A 23,790-nucleotide genomic window follows, 5' to 3' on the forward strand; every position below is an offset into this window, starting at 1 on the left:
ATAAGCCACACCCCTTCTGGCAGGCTCCGACCTGCGCCCTGATTGGTTTGCGCGTCTCAGCCGCTTCGCCATAGGATGCGCAGTTGCTGCAGCATAGCCAATGGCAAGCTAGACGCTCTGCTCTTCGCTCGCTGTGCAGCTGCAATGCGTTTTAAAATAAAGGTTTCAATATTCTCGAGAAAAGGAGTTTTCCCATAGCGTCTAGCTAGATGGAACACTCGTTCCCTATTCTCAGGGAACTGAGGTTACGTTAGTAACCGAATACGTTTTTCATGTATTTGCTGTGTATCTGTGCTCTGCTTTGACACTGACAGCATTCAGCCAGCAGGAATAAAGATGAGAATAGAGGGACAGCAGCTGCTGTGGACGAGAGAGTATCATAAACCTCTGCAACAGCTGGAGAACAGGCATCTGTCTGTTCCCTACAGAGAAGAGACACGGGGTATGCAGTCAAGAGGGGAAGCCAATCAGAGGTGCCTTAGTGAAATCAGTGGAGTACAGAGGCACACCTATCAAATGATTATGGCCTTAATCTACATATTAACATCAAGGTTGTCTTGTGTTTTGAAATTCTGCAGTAAATGAAAGGTTCATATTGCTTTCAGATTACTTATGATGCAGTCAGTCACATAACATGCCATAACCAGTGACGTCAAACATGAAGCATAAATGTATACATTTTTGAATATGAATGTGATTGAGATTTCTGAGCTTTCAGAGATTGTTAGATTTTTCAGAGATTTCAGAGCAGATTTTCAGAAATTCTCTTTTGTATTCCACGGAAAATCTTAAATCATACAAGTTTAGAACCAAATGAGAGTGACTATAATAACAGACTTTTATTATTTTTTTTGAGCTATTTCTTTGAGCTGAATTTGACCATTAATTTAAAGCATTTTAGCTTGACGTTTCACTGAAAATGCATGTAAAAATAACAGGCTATGAAGAGGAAATAAGAAAAAGAGTGGCGACTTTAAAGCTTTTACTCAGAAAAGGATGGAATTGGTCACTTAAGACTTTCCGTTGACCATCACTCAGTCTGAGATTCATCCCTCTGGCCATTTTTCATGAAAACACATGTACAAAGGAACATTGTGTCACGGGGTGATTGCATGTGTGTGCGTCTCTTGCACACTCTGTGACCGGGGGATTGAATGGAAGAATAAAAAGGTCCAAAGTAAAGGTGCATCTTGGGACTTTCACTCAAGATGCATTGCATGTGTTTTTGTTGTATGCCCGAGGGTTTGTTGTTGTGAGTGAAGTTTTTTTTCAAATATTGGATGAAATTAATTAATCATGTGAATTTAAATGTCACACTCCGTGTCTACATATAGTCGAAGTGAATAATGACCATTGCAACAGTGAATCCACCTCAGCCATGAACACATTTAAGTGTTAGCATCAAGCACATTGCTGTAGCAAATTATGTAGATAATGCTGCAGGGAAAGGTGAATAATTAATTATATTGCGTTATAATTAATTATAAATATATGGGTCAGTTAAAAACTAAATTGATTCAGCAGAATTAATATTACAATCAATTAACCTGTTTGTCCAGTGAACACTCAATATTAATCGTCTATCAACTCTCAGAAATAGATATTTTTTCAGGGCTGATTGCATTGTTAAAGGTAATGTTTTGCAAGCAGTGACCACAGAATCAACACTCGTGTGAATGTGCGCAAAAGTTTTACTTAACTAAATCACAAACACATAACTAGTCTAGACAAACACATACAGACACTCACGCATACATGGGTGAACGTGAAAGTGAATGAATAAAAATTAAACAGAAGCAATTGAAAAATTAAGTTAACCACCTGAAGAGAACCATCAGTTTCTACATAAAGCACCTTGCTAGTAAGGGGTCTACAGATTATACTAAACCTCTGTTTAGTTAGTTAAGGCTACGTCTACAGCGTTTTCTTTTTAAAATGCTCTCCGTCCACACTAGCATTTTCTGGCGTTTTCCGACGTGTGGATGAGAAACTTTTGAAATTTCTCCTTTCTGTGTATGCGTAAAACTTCACAGAATCTCACTGAGATGATACAGATAATAAAGTTATCGTGCAATTTTTCTGACAGGATACTTTTATTTAGCAAAATATCTCCAGGTCGCACTCAGTCAAGTCAAGTCAAGTCAAGTCAAGTCAAGTCAAGTCAAGTCTTTTACAATACAGATTGTATCAAATCAGGTTCACATTGATAATATGAAAATAATACAACAAAGTTTGTTTCTAGAAGAAATTGCATCGTCAAGTAAGGCAGATCAATAATATTGTTGAATATTAAATGTCCCCAACTAAGCAAGCCAAAAGCCAAGGCCACAAAAACATATTTTAGGAAAAGTGTGAAAGTGAATAGCACATAACAGGCACATGAAAGAACACGAATATCTATTGGTACAATGTGCGTCACATGACTAAACTTATGTCATCTTTTTTAAATACCTCAGTTTTGACGGTCCACACTACAACGCGAAAATGCTGTTTTCAAATATATCCTCATTGGAGAGCGTTTTCAAAAAGCTTCGTTTTCATTAAAGGAGAACTCCGGTCAATTTTAACATTGAGCTCATTTATTTGTACATTTGGAGTGCTGTCAATACAGAGAACAACGACAAAAATCGGTGTTGCCTACACCGAGTTATTCTATTTTTAAAATTTGCACCCTGTTGACTTCAATGGGGCAATGTTTAAACCTGCTTTTAGCCTCTTTACATCCTTAAAGTGTCGTTACAAGTGCACCGCCAATGTGTGTGATTCCTTCAGCGTGAACACGGGTCAATCTGACTGCAGTAGATGTGAAAGATATTAATAAAAATGAAGTTAATTCAGCCAGCGTTCATACCTCTGTTTACATCCTGTTTCCGTTAGAAGTCCACAGTAGTCGATTGCCGAGTTCATGCGCGCGATCATAGAACCATTTTCTCATATTCCTCTAAACTAACTACAAAATCCATCCATCTGATCTGATATTCTCAGAACACCACACAGCGCCGTCATCCGCTGGGCTGACAGCTGACAGTCTGAGTCTCCACTGTTGCTTAGTTTCCTATGATCGCACGCATGAACTCGGCAATCGACTACTGTGGACTTCTAACGTAAACAGGATGTAAATACAGGTATGAGCGCTGGCTGAATTAACTTCATTTTTATTAATATCTTTCACATCTACTGCAGTCAGATTGACCCGTGTTCACGCTGAAGGAATCCCACACATTTTCTGTGCACTTGTAATGACACATCAAGGATGTTAAGAGGCTAAAAGCAGGTTTAGTACTTGCCCCATTGAAGTCAACAGGGTGCAAATTTTAAAAATAGAATAACTCGGTGTAGGCAACACCGATTTTTGTCGTTGTTCTCTGTATTGACAGCACTCCAAATGTACAAATAAATGAGCTCAATGTTAAAATTGACCGGAGTTCTCCTTTAATAAAACCGCTGTCTCACTGTGGACGGAAGGCCAAAACGAGAGAAAAAGATGCGTTTTCTGAATAAAATGTATTAGTGTGGACAAGGCCTAAATGTATGATAATTGCACAATGCCTTAGCCATTGAATGAGCGTCCATGCAGTTACAGAAGAAAGTCTTGATGGTTCAGTAGCTGCAACAGGTTCTTCCGGGTTGAGGGATGACAAACTTCAGCGACGTTAGTCGGACTTGGTCAGGAAAGTTACATCAGACCGGATGTCTCCATGTCTTTTCCACACAAACAGCATCCAGTAGAATAAATGACATAGTGCCTCTTTTAACTTCTGCAGAGGTCACACCTCATGCATTTGGCTTGACCAATGAGAAAGCTGTAATTTTCAAGCGAAAAGTTTCTGAATTTGGAAGATGACTCATTTGTATGATCAGACTGAGATGCCCCTTGTGTCCCTTTTATACTCTGATTAATATAGCAAGCATATAATGCATGTTATAAGGAGGTGACATGTAGCAGGTGTTCAACGAGGATTATTTTTGGTAGGAAGCATATCACATTAACTAGTGGTTATATCATAAGGCATGAAACATTTCAAGTGGTTACATTTCAAGGATGAAAATCAGCAAACTTGTCATTGGAACTGAACCAGTATGTGAATCAGAGACACATTGAAAAAAAAAAAAAAAAAACCTTGGATATATTAATATTTTATACACCAGCTGTTAACAGCCATGGACACCATGAGTCCATAAATATTTCAAACAAAAATTAATGTTTTGGGTGTCATATGTTCATTTCTTAAATTCCCTCAAGTAGGATGAAGGATAATGAAGACATGTTACAGTTGCTGTTTTATCAGCGCCAAGCCATTATAAATTGCTTTATTTAAATTAATTGAGATTTGACAAGAGTCCATTCCCAAGTCCCCATGATATTCTGCTGGCTCTGGTCCCTGACAGCCTTTAATTGGGCTTTTTTTCACCTATTTATCACCCTTCAAGTACAACAGCACACTTCTGGGTGATATGGAGTCAGAGATCTGAACAAACCCTTAACCCCAAGTGTCAGTCTTGAGACCTATCATCTTGAGGCCTGATTTAGTTATTTCTGTCATTTTCTGTAGACTGCAGTCAAGATTATCAGGTTAAGACTTCAGAGGTCTGTGGATGCAGGTCCAGCCCAGCTGTCCTTACTACAATATTACTTTTGAAGAGCACTTCAACCCCAAATATTAAAGGTTTAAATGAAAAGATCAATTAGATTGTCAATAGTTCCAGTGGACTGTTAGCTCTTAATGTACATGAATGAGTGAGAGCATTTAGAGTGCATGGAGAGCCTTTAGCGCACAGTGAGAGTAAATTGAATTTGATGAGTTGTGAGCCTGAAGTGGTTTATTGGCATCTAAACACACAAGTGACTGGCTGGCTTATGATGAATAGACTGAAATAAATTTGATTTCTGGAAGCCCAAGAATGTAAAATGTGCACTGTTTATCTGCTTTAGTGTTGTGTGTGAAACACAAATTATAGGATATGTAATTCAGTGTTTTTTGTTTTTGTCAATGCTGGCTTTTCGCTTTTAAAAATAAACCAATTGGATGTTACAATCTGTTTTCACTTGGTTCAAAGCGAAAGAATCCGATCATTGGGAGTGTAAGTCAGAATCCTATTACAGCGCTATAATAACTGTACTCTAGCTATCATAATACACATACACTTTCACATCAGTGTGGCTTTGATCAGAGTCATATTCTATTACTAATTTGGTAACACTTGACAACAAGGTCCCGAAAATTAGGCGACGCATTAACAATGAACAATACATGTATTACAGTATTTATTAATCTTTGTTAATGTTAGTTAATAAAAATACAACTGTTCATTGTTAGCTCAGGTACGGTAAATAGAATTAAGAGAAACAAATTTGGACTTTAATAACATTAATAAATGTTGTAATTAACATTAACTAAGATAGAAAAATGCTTTAAGAATATCTCATTGTTAGTTCATGTTAAAGGCACATTATGTAAGTGTCGCCGCTGTTTTCTGACTTGTGTTGCAAAATGGAATGCAAATAATACAATATATATATATATATATATGGTGGAGAAAATGCTGTATTACTGTTGCTACAAATAAAGCTTTTTCTAATTATGTTGTGATAGTGTTGTTTGATTTTACTATTACTATTTAAATATACTAAATTATACTATTTTTAAAAATTCAAACAATAAAACTGTGTTGAGCTATACAATGATTAGTTTTCTGTCGATAAAAGTATGCAAACATTTGCTCATCTGTCTAATAAAACACATAATATATTAAAGCGTCTTTGGTGTTCCTACAGAAGTAAAGCTGGAAATCAAGAGTAACGCGGATATGACGCCATTGATAGGCGACACAATGACACGGGCCATTACACTGGTTACAATCGCTGAATTCTGAATTTGGGATAATGTAAGTAACCAAGTCAAAATATGTAACATTGTTCTAGTGGTTTTTGGATATTTTATTCCAAAAATCGTACATATTGTGCATTTAACTGTTAACTGATGTTAACAAATTAAACCTTTTCATAAAGTGCTGCCATTAATTATTTTATATGGTGTAGATCGATAAAGAGCTCAACAAGAATATGAAATTGGCAGCTGTTATGTTTACATTTTTGGTTACACTTTATTTTAAGGTGACAGTTACATTGTACTTATTCAAATTCAAAGTATACTGAGAAATATTAATTAACTGCATGCACTTACTATATAGTTACAGTTAGGGTTAAGGGTTTGGTTTAGGTTTAGTTGCTTGTAATTATGCATCATTTACTGTTATTACTATAGGAAGCACATGCAGTAACTTGTGACTATATCACCTTAAAATAAAGTGTTACCAATTTCTGTTTAATTAAACAAATTCTGATTTTAATTTCCGATTGGATGAGCTTTGTTCTAAGCAAGTGCTTCCCAGCGTCCTGGGATGTGTCCAAAATCAGCCCCATACCCTCATTCGCTATTCCCTACATTACTTCACTAATAAAGTCCACATGAAGGAGTGAATGAAAATGAGTGAGTGAATTGGGACACTGAGTTCGCTGGAAGGGCTTCGGCTTTTGCATAGTTTGTGCTTGCAGCAAGAATTTTTGAAACTTTGCAAACTGGCAGCTCCAGTAGTAATGAAAATATTTATCTTGAACTCTATCATGGAAACTAGCATGTATAAACCTTGATTAAACAATTTAATAATCAATCAAAAAGGAATTTATACCTTTATGAGATTACACTGTAGCCACATTGGACCCGCGGTTTGGAAAATGGATGGATGTATGATTCAGCTGCGGGCGCCATCTTCTGGTCAGACGCGGGAATATATCCAGCACGACTCTCACAGTGCATTATGGGTATTTTCTAGCTGTTGAGAATACATTGGTTGTACACTCCTGATTGCGGTGCATTGTGGGATTGAATGAGTGCACTCGATAACGTCCGCTATGGTTTCGGGGCCCACTACTTGGTGGTATGGCTGTACCTTCAAATAGTGCCCTATTTCAGGGTATAGACGGCTATTTCGGAAACAACCCTGACTACCCCAACACTGCCCTTTTTGGATGTCTCTCTTATCTGACACAACCAATTCAGGTTTTGGAGTTTCTTCTAATGAGCACATGTTTAGACACATCTAAAATGTGCAGTGCTGAGAGGCTTGAGGACCAGGGTTGGGAACCACTGCTCCACACCATTGTAAAATGCTGATTAACTCAAAGAGGTTTAATAACTTGGAGAAATTAGCATTCCCATTTATCTCAATAGCACGTTGCTCGGCTGACACAGGACTAGAAGTAAACGTGACTTACATGCAGCTATCTTTGCGCACAGACACTCATTTTTGCCTGAGCCGTAAATGTCATGTGACTAATCACTTTGTAGACACAGGAAAATGATAATGCTTATTGTTTGATGACACCACAGGGACATGAGAGTCTCAAGCCCTTCACTAGTGACGTCAAACACAGCAGACCGAGAAAAACATGGCAGTTTCACACTTTGCCGTCCAAAATGTAATGAACTATTTGTGATTTATGATGCACGCAATTGTCTCTAGTCCAAAAGCTTCATTAACCGCAACCATTTGGGTCTGTCATTTGTAGGGTTTGTGTTCCACAGGCGGAGCGCAGGTTAACAAGTCTAGACATTGTGTACTGTGCCGACTTTGTGCTCTTTATTTTTCTCGCATCTGTGGTGTTGTTTCATTGAGAAAATTGTATAGACAGACAAAGTGGGGAGCACTAAAAAGCATCAATCAGTGCATGCCGTATGTCTGTTTTGTTAGACAAGACAATCATCTTGTTGTTGTTCACTTTTTCCTCGGCTATAGTCAGAAATCTCTCCATTTTAAAGTAGCCCTGCAACAATATGCCTAAAAGTTTTGTACACCGCTGTCCTTTTTTTTTGTAGTTGTACTGCTGTACTCTGAGACTCTAGAAAATAGAGAACTATTGATTTTCTTTTTTTGAAAGCAGATCCTCAGCATCTTAAACTGTACAGAGTGAGGCTTTCATTAATGGCCGATCTGTCAGACTCACTGCTGGATATGAAGTGTGTCACCCGAAGGTGTGGGCTGCACTGCTAATAGTCCTTTGGGTTCTCAGGGCTCAAAAATGATGGGAATGAAACCATGAGCTAGACAGGACACAGTGTGTTTGAGAATGCTTGACTTCCTTTGAGTTAGTTCATAATCCTCATTATTCTGAATGATGACTCTCGTTAGATTCTCATTACTGTTAATACTGTGGTGAAACACATCCTGTCGAGATGCAATGATAGTGTAAGCATATAGCATAGATCAACGCTATCTCACAACCAATTCGTACAAATTCATAAAAGTGAGTACAAGGATGAATAATAATAGTGAATTCCTCACTCGTATGAATTCGTATGGTTTGTCTAAACCCCAGTGATGGGTAGGTTTATGGGCGGGGTCAGGGGTAGGTAATTCGTTTTAATTCATACGAATTAGGCAACTCGTAAAAAATGTACGATTTAGCAAAAATCCTACGAGTGAGGTTGTATGAATTCGCACGAATTAGCCACCTCTTAAAATACGTATGACTTGCCGTGAGATCGGTTTGCATAGATTCGCATACATTAATGGCTCATGTAATGCTTTTTAATGTTTTCATTTTCCTTTAGGGAGTAATCTTAGCCTGGGAAAACCCAGACAACTTCCGGCAAATTCAGATTTGCTTGAGAAGTAGTCTGGCAAAGAGCTCATTCAAGCCCATTTCCATGGCCTAGAAATCGCGGCACCAATCAGAAACGTTGAGGCGGGCTTTACACAATGACGATCGCTCTGATTGGTTTTTGGTCTATCCAATTGCGCCCAGAGGCATTTGAGTGACGTCCGTTCAACTTTTAAATGCATTATTATATTCAAATTGCAAACACATGAGGACAGTCTCCATGAAAGACCCACGGGCAGATGAATGTGCTACTACAGTACATTTCTCTCCGAAACGGTAGGAAATTAAATTATATTTAATAGAGGATTTTAACTGTGACGAGATGATTGACAAGGCAGTTTATGTGACAGGACGCACGCGACAGATCCGTCCAATAAAGATGACGAAGTAGTCTGTCCCAAAGCTTGCCTACTTTTTTGCTACACATTCAAAAGTAAATACCTTTTCTTCACAAAAAGAGTACATACTTTTATGGCGTAGTGTAACTTAGGCGAATTGGGACACAGCATATGGCTTTACACGATGACGATCGCTCTGATTGGTTTTAGGTTTATCCAACTGCGCCCAGAGGCATTTGAGCGACGTCCGTTGGTGACGCCCGTTTGGAAATGATTTGTCTATGGAGCTTTGCCAGACCATAACTCAGTTACTACTGAGAATGGTCTGGTTTTAACCAGGCTAGAGTAATCTTGTATCTGTTTATGCATGTATAAGATCTGCAAAGTTACATATTCTACCTAACAGGGAACACTGATCCAGACCTGCCTCAAACACCTTGATCAAAGTCCAGGGAACATGCATCACAATGTGAAATACCGCCCAAAGGTATATCCAAAGAAGGAAGGCAAGGCATTAGTAAATGTTGTCTGGATCCGCTGTGTGTTTCGATCCGAAAGCAGAACCGCTTTGTTTGGCCTTCTGAAAACTGTAAATATTTATATTCGCTGTTCCTGAGCAGTACAACCCAAATGTTTGCTTGTGTACAGTGCATTTACAGAGGACAGCTTCCTGAATATGCAGAGTACAGCGCCGGCAATAAAAACAAACAAAAAATAAACAAAAACTCACCTCTGTGAAACATTCTGCTCAAGTCGTGCTTGCAAAGCTGGTTCCGATCGATCTGCTTGGTCATCCGCACTTGGGATCAAAGTGATAAACCGATAAAACCAACAAGATTATTAACTGTGTGTTTACAACTGCTTTGGAAGCTGAAGCTCGCGATTATGGTAGGGGGCGTTATATTTCTGACACACGCTTGAGGTGTTTGACCAATCACAACACACCGTGTCAGCTGGCCAATCAGAGAACTCTGAGCTTTTTGGAAGGAAGGACCAAATTCTGTATTCCGTGTACAGACGACACCATTGTCAAAACGATCCACATTCACACAGATCCGTGAAAACAACTAAAAACGCTGTATTCTGCTGCCAGGCCATTAGTTGGAGATGAAACACTATAGACTGAACACGTAATACGCATGTGCATGACGTCATCGTCTTCAGAGATTCGCGTTTTTAAAAACTTGCACTTTGAAACCCGTGTGCGTTTTCAGGCACCCAAAACACGGTGGTCGTGTAAAAGAAACGCCAAAACACATAAGTTTTATGTTTTTAGTTAAAAACAGTGTTGTGTAAACAGCCCCTTAATCAGGGGTGCATTTCCAGAAAGCATCGTTAGCCAACTATGGTCACAAGTTCCGTCATTATCATCATAGTTCAGCAGGTCTGCAGGTCTGTGTTTTCCATAAGCATATTTCCAACGAATATTTCGCAAACAGCATCGCAAAGTTGTATGTATGGAAGTTGGAGCGTCAGCTTTTGACCTGTGGTTAGAAGCATAGTTTCTTGTTTGCATGACATGTGGACTTAATAAATCCTTATCTTGATCCAATAAGCAGGCTGAGATTCAGTACAATCTCTTTTATTTCGAATACATACAAATGTCATTTACTCCTTTTAGTTTGTCAAGAGATTTAAAGTGCCGTTTTTGAAGAGTGCGCATGTGCGAACCTGCTGTAAGAACAAGCTTATGATTGAATCTACAAATAAAGCTAAATTACTAAGAAAAATGAGAATTCCCCTCAGATGCCATGTCCATAATTAGCTAAAAATCATGCACTAATTTGATCTCAAACGGATTCATTAAAAGAAGTTATTACTCCACCATCTGCGTGACATCATTAGCCAGCATGGTTGAACGACAGGCAAAGGGAATTGCCAATGTATAAAAACATAAATTATTTGTCTGAACTTTAGCCATGAATTATAAAATGTGCAGTAAAGTGTTGGCGTAAGCTGTGTGAGTCACTCAACTGATGGTGATATTAAGCTTTGTCTCCAAATGCAGGAAATACTACAACTATTATGAATACTATTACAGAATGTTGAAAATGTTTCATTGTATTCATATACTAAATATTATTTATTATAAAGAATATATATTTTTTCCCCTTTAAATAGACTTGAAAATAATGAGCAAAAAGAAGACCTGGGATTAGCTAATTGTTTTTCCTCACTAATATGGGACAAGTTGTGTCACTGAACATCCTTTCTGTGATGTCATTTTGTGACATGTTATTGATGCTTCTAATTTCATTTGATAGCAGCATGAAATATAGAGTATTATGTCGGTGACTAATGTCTGTCTAACTCTGCAAACGTGCTGATGATGTGTGATGTCTGCGCAAGCTAGGTGTGCCGATGTATGGAAATACATATGTTAATAGGCAGGTAGGACATCGTACCGATTGCAATGATTGGACGTTGAACATTTTATGGTCCTACACCTTCCACAGACATATAAATACTTTCAGTCCACTTAACTTGTGATTGTTATCAGGATGTGAAGAGACTTTAAACCAGCATGACAAAAAAATAATAAAAAATGGTTCCAGAAGGGAATTGTCGCAGCAATGCCATAAAAAAAATATCTATATTTTGGTTCCACAAAGAACCTTTCAGTGAACTTTTCTTAAAAGGACCATTTTTCTTATAGTATGAGGAACATTTACAAAATCTACAGAACCTCTTTCCACTATAAACACATAAAACTCTTCATAACAGAAAGAAAGACCCAATTCGTCATATCTCAGATCGGATAATCCGAGTAAACTGGTGGAAATCCATCGGATGGCGCTCTAGATGCCTTTAGCGTGTGCACTGGGAGCTGTCCACGGCTCTGAAACTACAGCTGAGCAGTTTAAGCTCGCAGACGCTTCATCCGAAGCAGCTGAACTATATTCCTCTTTATATTGAGCCACAGAGACAACGTTATTCCCAGAGAAGGTGAAAGTGATTGCACACGTCACAGAAAACGCCAGTCGTGCCGCTGAATTGATCCAGTGTCGTCGCGCGCTGCGCAGGGAGTTCTGACGCGGTCATTCCCCTCACGAGCTTCTACTCATTGATACTTCACTACAATCTACAGAGATGGACCTTTGTCTGCTGGATTACTTCTGACTCTATTTGGAAACTATTATGAGTAGGAGTTCAACATCACCAAATGAATGACCTGCTGATTACTTTGCTCAGCAATCTTCGGATGTTTTTCTTCGAGCAACTTCATCAAAGAGCTTTCAGTTAAAGGAAGGCGTTTGCTTTAAGCTTGCATATTAAGAAACACAACCGGGTGGGGAAAAGATTAAAGTAAATTATGTATTTTTTAGTTCGTATGTTGTTGCACAGCCCGCGTGAAAAATGATTGCTGTAAATAGCGAGTGTATAACTATGATGAGAAGATGCCTGCTGACGTTCAAACCGTTCAGGTAAGACTTGACAATCTAGGACTCATTTTAAATGTTCAGATATTGCAGATATTTGACACAATTAATGTGAGACCTTATTAATGTGAGATCAAACAATATTACTGTGGTTTTAATTTCTTTATGGTAGTGTAGGTACAAACCAGATCATAGATAGATAGATAGATAGATAGATAGATAGATAGATAGATGCTTACCATGGCCATTTTTGTGAGAAAAATTTCGCAGCAAACTTATCGACCATGTCAAGTTCGTATCCTCGAACGAAGCTGAAATGTTGTCAAACTAAGTCTCTTCACTGTTACCACCCGATATCTACAAAGAAAGACAACTGCTTACTGCAAATAACATGGTGTGAATTTATGGAGGTGGTGAACTATTTTAGGCTCTTGAGAGGATTTCATTGATGTTGTCAGAAGAGCTTCAGGAAAGGATGTGAGGAAAGTGTAAGAAGTGAGACTCTGATGAGCTTTCCCGCTGTTTTCACACAGTGGCGGGAATCCAGGCAGCGCGAGGATGTGGGTCATTCTGTTCTGCAGGAGCTCTGCAACTTTTAAAATTAATATGATTATGCCCTTGGTAATATTACATGCGAGATATGCTTTGGTCAAACTCAGACAATTAAATTGTATTAATTAGCAGATTTAATTAGGCATGTATTGTGGAAATAATAATAAATAAAAATAATGCCTAACAGGAGATGATTACATATTCATCATCAATAAGTAGCCAACATTGCCATCACATTTTCTCTGGCTTTTCTTGCCATAACAAACACAGTTACAGCAGCCAGTGACAACTAACATAAAAAAAAAAAAAAAAAAAAAAAAAAAAAAAAAAAAAAAAATCAAGATTCAAACTGCAAAACTAAAGCAAACTGATCACCATAATGGTGACTTAAAAACTATTATTCTTGTATTTCTCTTCAGTGATTATGCGTGTTATCATCAGATGTCTTCAATAATGCTCAATCATCACTCAATTAATCTAATTAACTCGAACAATGCTTCAGTGTTACTCTGCTGATGGTTCCCATATTAACACTGTGCAGTTATTTAATGAATGAATAAATGATTTGCATTGCATTACTATTGGTTAACTTGATTTGGCCACATTAATAGTTTTGAATTCACATTTTGAATTCCACCTACTTTTTTTTTTTTTTTTTTATATATGTAATGCAAATGTTGATTTACCGTATTTCACAGGATGCTTGAACAGTTGGGTTGGTTGGGCTAATTTGAGAAATGTTTGCTCTACCATAAGCTGCAGCCTGGTCTCATTAGAAAAATGTGCCTGTGGCAAAATATTTGCAAAACGCAAAATACGTTGCTTCGTGCACGTTTCGTGACAGTTTAAAAGTGAAATGTCCAGTGAGTGGTGCTAAAAGCGTGTTTATTTTTTTCAGATGAACATGAATATGGCAACGTTTTATTACGTTGTGGTTTGTACATATCACTGCAGTTCTGAATTGAAATATCTGGTGAGTGGTGCTAAAAGCTTAATGCTCCATTTTACAATAACGTACACCTACACTAAACCCTAAACTTACCCGATAGTGTTAACAAAAGCAAATGTGACATAAAAAGGCAATCGTAACCATGGCATTTTAGCTTGTTTTTGAACTATTGTCTTTGAGCTCTTTTATCGTGACTCGGTTTTCTCGGGAGTCGTACCCGAGCTCTCGGCATGTACAATTCTGTAGCAGCTCAGCTACCGAGCAAGCTTAGTACATCACTAAAACCGAACATATGGAGCTGGTTAAGTGATGCAAACTCCAAAATATATTCATTTACAATGCACTGTGGTAAAATGTGTTTTGAGGTCATAACATAATTGTGCAAATAGCCGCGTATATCCATAATCTGCCCCTGTAATCATAAATGTGTGTGAAAACAGTTAAAAGTGCTTGCCGTTTTACTGCCTTTAGTGTTCATTTCTGTTGTGCAAACTGCAGTGATATGTACCTGATGGTACATATTATGTGGCACTGCAAAAAGGGGTAAGTATTTCCTATGAGACCAGGTTGATAAACTGCCATCCTCAAACCTGTTTCTGATATGACTTGGTTTCAAAAACTGAGAAGTCAATGGAAATGCATCAATGAAGTTTAAAGAAACAGTTCACCCCAAAATGAAAATGATGTCATTATTCTGACATTGAACCATAGGGGCTTTCGTACTAGAGGAACCTTTTCATAATTCCTAGAACTATTGGCAGAAGTACCCGTGTTGGCACCGTAGAATCTAGGAACGATTTTAGTTCTAGGAACCTCTTTTTGGAGGGACTAATTTAGCTCCAACTTCAGAGTAGGGTCTAACCACTATAGGAACTACCAGTGATCTTGAACACTACCAGTGTATGCTGATTGGACAAATGCATGAAAAACATCAGCGCCTGCCATTAAAAAAAAAAGCTGTGTAAAAACAAAGATTATAGCCTATATATTTACTCCACAAAATAACTCTATGAACATGGAAAACAGTGATTGATGGGCCTCTAAACCTTTACGTTAAGGAGAAAATCCAATGCAACTTTGAGTGGACCAAGCGAAACTGCATTTCTGCTCAGTTAGCAACACTGGACATCAACCACACGGCATACGCTAATACCTACTGTCTATGTATAACAGTTCTATCTAATAACATATTTGACAGGACTGTAAGACAGATCGTAAACTAATGAGCACGGAGAATGTGAGCACTGTGTGCTTAGGCTCTGGCTGATGTTCTCAGCGCCGTCCAAATAAAAGTCACATCAACAAGCGCGGCTTACGTCACTTCAGAGTTCCTACTGGCTTTGCAAATGCAACCAAGAAATTGTTCCTAAGGGAACCATTAGTTATCAGGGAACCACTTTCTGGAACTACCATGCTGTTCTTTTCCATAAAATAACAGTGACCATGTCTGAGAGGCTCTAAAAATGACAAAATATCCCCACCATCACATACCATACAGAACATATGACTCTTGTTATATTCCAAGTTTTGTTATGACAACTCTCAGGAGATTGGTATGGTAATAGAGATTGGCATGGTAATGGATATGGCAGTGTTAATGTATTTGGTCTTGGTGGAATAGATCTGCTACGCTGCTGCTGCATATGTAACACACATGATTTAACCCCGTAGCAGATCTATACAGGTGGAGCTGGGGAAGATGGAGGGTTTCTGAAAGTGCGCTGCATACTGTGCCATGTAGATAATGATGTGATCGTTACCAAATGAGTCAAAGACTTATTAGGCTACGCCATCTAGAATTTCATGCCAGAACTAGGTAATAATCATACAATAGCATTGTACGAGGAACAGTCGCATTGCCGTTCTATTCCAAATCTTCTGGAGTCATACGGTATGTCTGTGTGACAAACAGAGCATGAGCACCTTGAATTTATTGGGTGGACTATTCATTTAATACGTCTTCTAACAATATACTTCTAGTTGATCCTCATCACTGTCTGGCTGGAAAGTCTTTTTCACATTTTTTTCTTGTTCCACCACAGCACATTTATATCTGTCTGTCTCGGTCTGTCTTTTTCAGGATATTTGTGGCGGGAATCGGTTTCTTCAGTCTGTGCTTCTTAATGACCTCTCTGGGGGGGCAGTTCTCGGCCAAGCGACTGGGCGATTCCCCATTCAGCATCCGAACCGAAGGTACATTAATAACTGGCAGCTCTGCACGTCCACCTGTGCTGACCATATGCATGTCTAATTCATCCTGTGGCATTTGGAAAGTGTCATTTTATGGGATCTTTAATGAGGTCAATGGAGGGTTTCGCGTTGGCCTTTAACAGGCTTGATTATCCAGGGGTCGGTGTGCTGTGAATAGCATCTCTGGCTGTCGAAGACCCCATTTGTCTTCAGTCACACTTTTTTATGAAGATAGATCACACCAGAGGCTAGAGGTCTCGCTCACTGCAAATGCCAAAAAGAACCTGTCCATGAGAAAGAATCGCCCACAAATTAACATTCAGTCATCATTTACTCACTCATCAAGAGTATTTGTAAAAGTTGATGAATGAAGGGTGTTCCAAAAATGATGCCGGCACAGATTCTATGTGACCTGGTTGAGATTGTCTTCTCCGCAATAGATGTATGCGACGCTGACTTAGAATTTAGCGAGGCAGCGTAATTATGCCGTCTACCTTTTGGGAAAGCTTAGATGTTGGAATCGCACCTATACTGCTTTAAAATTCTGCCTACATGGGCTCACTACAGAGGTTTGGAAGAGAGCCAATATGTTTAATATTCAGTTCCTTTCTAGTTTTAACACCGCTGTGCCCAACAGGAAATGGCTTACCCAAATGCGGCAAATAGCCATCTTAAGAGCTCCACTCGGTAGCTGGAAAATTGGAAAACTGTTTCATGGTGTGCTCAGCAAACCCCAGTATAAAGCTGAAGATGATGGATTAGTGTTCTGTGATGTTGTGGGAGAGGTCGCATGGAGAAAAGAGGGGGAGAGAAAGCGAAAGAGAGCACAATCTGATTAATTAACCACTCCCAGGCTGAGGTCTTGAGAAAGCATCTGGCTCTCGCTCATTAAACACTGCCTGCTGATCAGCCAGAGATGGACGTCACTGTGTTTTGGGAGCCCAGCGCTGACATGTGAGATGTGAGGGTTACTTTAATGTTAATTCCAGTTACAAATGACTAATTATTTCAAACTAATTACATATGAATTACTTAAAATGTAGTCAGTATCCAAATATCACTACACATATTGCAATCTGGCTTTTAGTTTTTTTTTTTGTTTTTTTATTGCTGCAAGAAATAAAAAAAAACACACAAGTATAGTCAATATCTGTTAGATCAGGTATTTTCAAACTGGGGTCTGGGGATCGATAAATGTTTAGAATGGGGGTCCCTTATACGAGAAATATCATATTTGGGGGGCTGTGGCATCTAAAAGATTGATTACCCCTGCACTAGATGATTTAAGTCAAGTCACCTTTATTTCTATATTGTGCTTTTTACAATACAGATCGTTTCAAAGCAGCTTTACAGTGATAACAGGAAAATAATGCAACAAAGTTTATTTCTAGAAGAAAGTAGCGTCATAGTCCAGCTTAAGTAAGTTCAGTGATGGTTCATTTTTGTTGAAAAAAAGTTATTAATTTAGTTAAATTATATATATATTTAGCTGCTCTGGAGAAAACCATGATGTCATCATCCAGCTCAGTTCAGTTCTCATACAATGCATGACTTATAGTTATATAGACTTATACTTACAGTAATATATAGATGACTTATATTTCATCCAAAAATAAAAATGTGTATGTTATTATAAACATGGCGTTATTTATGTTTGTTTTTTGGAATAACGCGAGTCGTTATTTTAACGTTTAGTTTCTCTACATAATTTTGTGCCATTTTTTATTGGATCACAGTATTAAAGTAAAACAATACTGATATATACCAATTATGTATATAATAGCACCATTACGTATAAATACTTAACAATTTACATAATTATTTTATTTATTTATTAAAGTAAAAAAAATAAAATAAATGGTAGCACTTTATTTTACAGCCCTGTCTCCCATATCATGTCCTTATTATAGCAATTACAATAACTGGGTAATAACTAGGCACTAACCCTGAACATACATCAAAACCATGTAGTTACCTTATATTATCCAGTGCTTTCTTATGTGAGTACTCTGTAAGTGCACATACTGTAAAATAAAGTGTAGCCATTTTTTTTTTTTTTTTTTTTTTTTTTTTTGCATTACTGATTGCTGATCTAACAGTAATGTTCAGCTCTAGTGGTATACATGTTATCTCAATGCTCTCTTTTGGCCCCTAAAAGAAAACCTGCTGATTCTCTAATCCTCTTCCACATAAGAGATCCACCAGCTTTTACACCCTCACTCTGGCCATGTTCTATCTTGAATAATACCATCCAGCATATGTTCTGGGATTATGCCTCTAATGGATACTAATGGCTATTCTAAGAAAGGTTTGTTATTATACATTTTTAATGAAAGCTTGTGTGTGGGTTGATACAAGGAGCACTTTGTCAGTTTTAAATAGCCGGATTGTGGTAGTTAAGCAAGAAATACAGGATGCCTAGCATTACAGCCATACATCCCTTCACTGGACAGGCTCTAACTTATTGCTATTCCGACTGGATATATAACCTATCTGATTTAATCTATAATCCAGTCAAAATATTGCTGAAATGTGTATTTTTAGATGCATCATTATTAGGGATGAAAATCTTCTCTTTTTCATGCATTGGATGTGGATGGTGATTCATACATCCAATATCAAAATTAGACAGAACCAACGTTCAGCTCATGACAGCAGGGGCTGGTCTTTGGTTGACCAGTCAGCTGGAAAGGGTGTGTTAATGCCTTTTCACAGCTGTTTATATATTTTCTACTCATTAACCTAAAAATAATAATTCTTATTTTCTTTTTAAATTGAAAAGCAAATTATCAGAAGGTACACGGACATTAGCAACACACTAATGTATTTTTTAAGTACTATTTATTACAACAGTACTCTGTTTAAGGGGTCATGACATTGATTTTTTTAATTATTTTTATGTTTCTTGAGTTTCACTTATAATATTAACAAGGTTTATATTAATATATATGTAGAAAAACGATCACGTTTAACTCTTATTTAACCCCAGAATTCTGACCCTCTGTCTGAAATGATCTGTTTTTTAAGGGGCAGCTCCTTTGAAGTGGCAATTTTTTTTTTCTGCTTTCTCAGATATTACTTTTCATGCAGTGTGTTATATGGATGTTAAAAGTTTCAAAGATCAAAGTGCACGATAAATGGATTTATTGTCGAGCAAAAGAATGAACAGATTCTGAACTGCCTGGAACTGTCTGTTATCCCCAGTCTTACTTCCTACTCGAACCTAAAGTATGGTTTGTAACAAATTTGCATAATGCCAGTCTATGGTCTTGTTAGCAGAGGCTGTTTACACTAACTCAGATCAGAGTAGACCAATCACAACAGACTGGGCCATCTGACCAATCAGAGCAGAGTAGACCAATCACAACAGACTGGGCCATCTGACCAATCAGAGCAGAGTAGACAAATCACAACAGACTGGGCCATCTGACCAATCAGAGCAGAGTAGACCAATCACAACAGACTGCGTCATCTGACCAATCAGAGCAGAGTAGACCAATCACAACAGACTGGGCCATCTGACCAATCAGAGCAGAGTAGACCAATCACAACAGACTGGGCCATCTGACCAATCAGAGCAGAGTAGACAAATCACAACAGACTGGGTCACCTGACCAATCAGAGCAGATTAGACAAATCACAACAGACTGGGCCATCTGACCAATCAGAGCAGAGTAGACCAATCACAACAGACTGGACTATCTGACCAATCAGAGCAGAGAAGACCAATCACAACAGACTGGGCCATCTGACCAATCAGAGCAGAGTAGACCAATCACAACAGACTGGGCCATCTGACCAATCAGAGCAGAGTAGACAAATCACAACAGACTGGGTCATCTGACCAATCAGAGCCAGTCAGTGCTCACACTACATGAGAGCCATGAGACCAATGTATGTTTGAGAGCGCGTGTCCAGTTTCGTGCGAGAGTGAAGGAAATTTGAGCGCTCTGGTGTTTAATAACATTTGTTGTTAAAAGAACGCCATAGAAACTGATTATATCACCTATGCAAGGATCCAACGCTGTTGATGATTATGAAGTAAATGACTTATAATTATGGCTGGCAATAAATAAAAAAATGTAATCACCTTACTTTAATTAATTAATTGCACACTTATCGTGAAATTAAGCATACACCATTTATCTTGTTTAACACGTACATTTTATCATCATTTGAAATATCCAGCAAATTAAACCAGATGATTTTCACAAAACTATATTTTCTGCAAGGTATCTTTCCAAAAAAGGAAACTTAACCAAATGACAAGGAGTTCATATAAGTCATAAATGAACGCACACTAAAGCATGCATAGAAAAAAATAGTTAAAAATTAGACAAGTAGCGGTATACCGAACAGGACCACATGGAGATGCCAAAAAAATGAAATAAAAATAAAACCCTAAACCCACCACCTTGACCTGACTGAATTATAGGCCTATTACAGTACACAGATCCATTCAGAATTATGGAATGTGGAAACAACGTGAATACACTGAAATGTGTTTTTTTGCGCATTAATATAACAATATAAATTACATTGACACAATTTCACATGAAGTAAACGGTCACTGATTGGCTGATTACATTGCATAGAAAAAAGTATCAATGCCCCCTTGCTGTTGCACATGAGTAAGCGAATGCAAATGGAAACGATCAAGGAGAATTGAATTTATTGCATGTCTACTTCCTTACATTCATATTTAAATAGCAATTCTGCATCTTGTTTTCTAGCTCAATTCTATTCTGAATGATGCACAACCCTGTTAGTCGAGTCTCCCGTGTGCTTTGCATGGTGTTTGGTTGCTAGTGACATATAAATCTGTGGATTGCAGGGCTTTTGACACAATATCCTCTAGGAAGGTCTTTAGATTTCAGTTGGAGTCGTCCCCGTGCTTCATCACACTCCGGCAGATATCTGCACCGCTCCGAGATGAAAATCAGCGCTCTTTCCTTTAGACAGGGTTCAAAAACTGTGGCCTTCGACAGTTGTGGCACACAGGCACAGCAGGAGATGAAAACACTGATTCTATTATAAGCCTGTATCTTCTTGTATAGAGGTCTTTTCTCACTTGTATACACCGTGGGACACAAATGTCTGAGACCACACTGAAAAGTCTGGCCTCAGATCTCAGATTTGTATTTACAGTTTTGAAAAAGAATGTCAAATGAATTAGAAACAAATCTCTGCACTATTTCTAAGTCACAAATCAAATGACTGCTGCAAAACCTATTGCATATTATTATTATTACTAATATTTTTTTTAAGGAATTGAATGAATTGAAAGGATACAGCGGTGATATAATCATCCCCAGTCCCCTCGCCACAAGATGTGCCCTAGTTTCTCCAGCATCCATGTTTTCCTCCTTGCACTGTTGTGTATTTATAATGCTAAATGAGGGTCTAATGGGAACGGGAGCCGAGTTCTTTCACACACTCTGAAGGAGTCTGCTTTTGGATTCTTGGAGTGAAAGTAATGCTGTAAATATTTGCTTCAGCACATTTTCAAAGACTTTTCTATAATAAAAAAAAAAATTAAACAAATGTTTTTGCAGATTAGATCAAACATTTTAAAGTAGACCTTAAAGTCAACATGGAATGCAACTCATTTTAAATCTGTGCTCTGTGATCTCTTTTCAGAGTAGAATAGGATATTTAGTGAGGATGAAAAAAAAACAAAAAACTTGATTTTCTCCTTTGGGAGTTGATTTGAGGAGACGGGTAGCCCCACATATGACGTGGGCAGGGGATATGTGTATTGTGGCCACGCGTTAACAATTTGTTCCCATAATTTATTAATATGTCAGCATGTTTTACTAATTCGTTCTCTCGTTTTAAGTAACAGAGTGTCTATTTACCAATCACCTGTAAATAAGTGCACGTATTGCAAAGAAAATATGCTATTTTCACTTAGTCTAAATATAATATATTGCCATTTAAACTTAGTGTAAATAGCATCTATCGCTATTTGTATTTAGCATAAATGGCATCCAGCGCTAAGAAAATATGCTATTTTCTCTTAGCCGTAAATAGAATCTATTGCTATTTAAACTTTGTGTAAATAGCAGTTATCACTAATTGTACTTAGCGTAAATAGCATATATCGCTAAGAAAATATGATTTTTTTTCTTAGCCGTAAATGGTAGGTATGTTAGGTAAATATAATCTATTGCTATTTGCACTTAGTCTAAAAAGCATATATTGCTATTTGCACTTAGCGTAAATAGTCACTGCTTTTAAGTAAATTGTGCATGATAGAATAATTTGTTCCTCCATTTTAGTAAATCTTGGCCACTTTGTATATAACTTGTGAACGCGGTTTTGCTCTTAAAAACATCAGATGCATAATAGTTATAGTACTGCAGTTACGCAATAACTGCAGAGCTGATGAATGGAAAAGAAGGCGTAGGCGTGAGATGCGGCGTAATGGTCAGATGCTTGGCTAGTGCAATTTACATTGAAAAACAAAAGCTTCATGAGCTTTCTGATAGGCCCAAAGCAGACTTCTTACATCAGCGCGATCGGACCTCGTACGTGTTCATACCGGTAATCTTACTTTTTTGTTCACACACAGCATTATACCGGTAATTTACTGATAATGTTATAACCAGAATTGATTTTCCGGCATTTTTGAAAAGGTCCACATGATCACTTAACGTTATTTTAGCGGGAATTTACCAGTAAAGACTGTATATGTTAAAGTGGCTATTGAAATGAATGCAAACAGGGGTAACACTTTATTTTGATGGTCCCTTTTGAACATGCTGTTGACTATAAGTAATGTTACACCTATGCATTTACTAACTCTCATTAGAGTATTAGTAGACTGTCTGCTTAATATCTGCTAACTCTTTATTGTGATGCTCCTCAACATACATTCTACTAACTATAGGTAACTTTGCAACTATATGTCAACTTATTCTTAACCCTAACCCATTCCAGTCTACTAATACTCTACTAACGAGAGTTAGCAGGCATGTAGGTGCAACGTTACGTATAGTCAACAGAATGTGTAAATGGGATCATCAAAATAAAGTGAAACCCAAACAGGTTTGTTTAGTTTCTTCATAATAACTTGAACAATATAATGTAAACAGGATCAGTTTAGATTTCATGTTGATTTTAAAATGTGTGTGCTTGTGTGTTCATACTGCTTTTCATATGAATGCCATCAAGCCCCCTCATGCTAAATATCTTGGGCCGATGTGGGCACACATAGCATTTGAAGCTAGTGTTTTTGGTGACCTGCTGCTCTTCAGAAGCCCTCGGGTCATCTTACAGCGAGTGAGTCATGAGTAAACCAATGCAGTTTCACGGCAGCATCTCTCTTCTTCTATCACACACTCCCACGGTTGCTGTCAGACGGAGTCGAGCTAAAGAGCTCAAGAATTTCACACCGACTCACTAGACAGAATCCGGGTTTGTTTTCTTCACATTTTAACACCAACATACCTGGGGGAAAAATAGCTGGAATTATTAAGTGCAGTCAATACTTGAATTTTTAGAAGAAATAACAAATGTTACGCCTAGTTTGCATGCATATATATATATATATATATATATATATATATATATATATAAATAATATTATTATATGGTATTATATAATTATACATATCATTTAGTATATTTAGTATAATAACATATGGTATAAAATGAATTTAAACACAAATAAAGAGCCGTTTACTCTACACTGTTTGCAACTAAAAACTGAAATGT

The 23,790-nt window shown here is 37.7% G+C and overlaps 1 protein-coding gene across 1 annotated transcript in view; it reads left to right on the plus strand.

Moving 5' to 3' along the window:
- Positions 1–12,357: 12,357 nt before the first annotated feature.
- mgat5b (alpha-1,6-mannosylglycoprotein 6-beta-N-acetylglucosaminyltransferase B) overlaps positions 12,358–23,790 on the plus strand; it is a gene marked incomplete at both ends in the record, with an annotated part of 144,917 nt that continues 133,484 nt past the window's right edge. Inside the window, 2 exons of the mRNA XM_081359903.1 lie at positions 12,358–12,425; positions 15,962–16,074. Of these exons, the coding sequence (XP_081216029.1) occupies positions 12,358–12,425; positions 15,962–16,074 (181 nt within the window). The remainder of the gene's footprint in view (positions 12,426–15,961; positions 16,075–23,790) is intronic.

Source organism: Scardinius erythrophthalmus (genome assembly GCF_964197995.2).
Source record: "Scardinius erythrophthalmus genome assembly, chromosome: 1".
NCBI classification, from domain to species: domain Eukaryota; kingdom Metazoa; phylum Chordata; class Actinopteri; order Cypriniformes; family Leuciscidae; genus Scardinius; species Scardinius erythrophthalmus.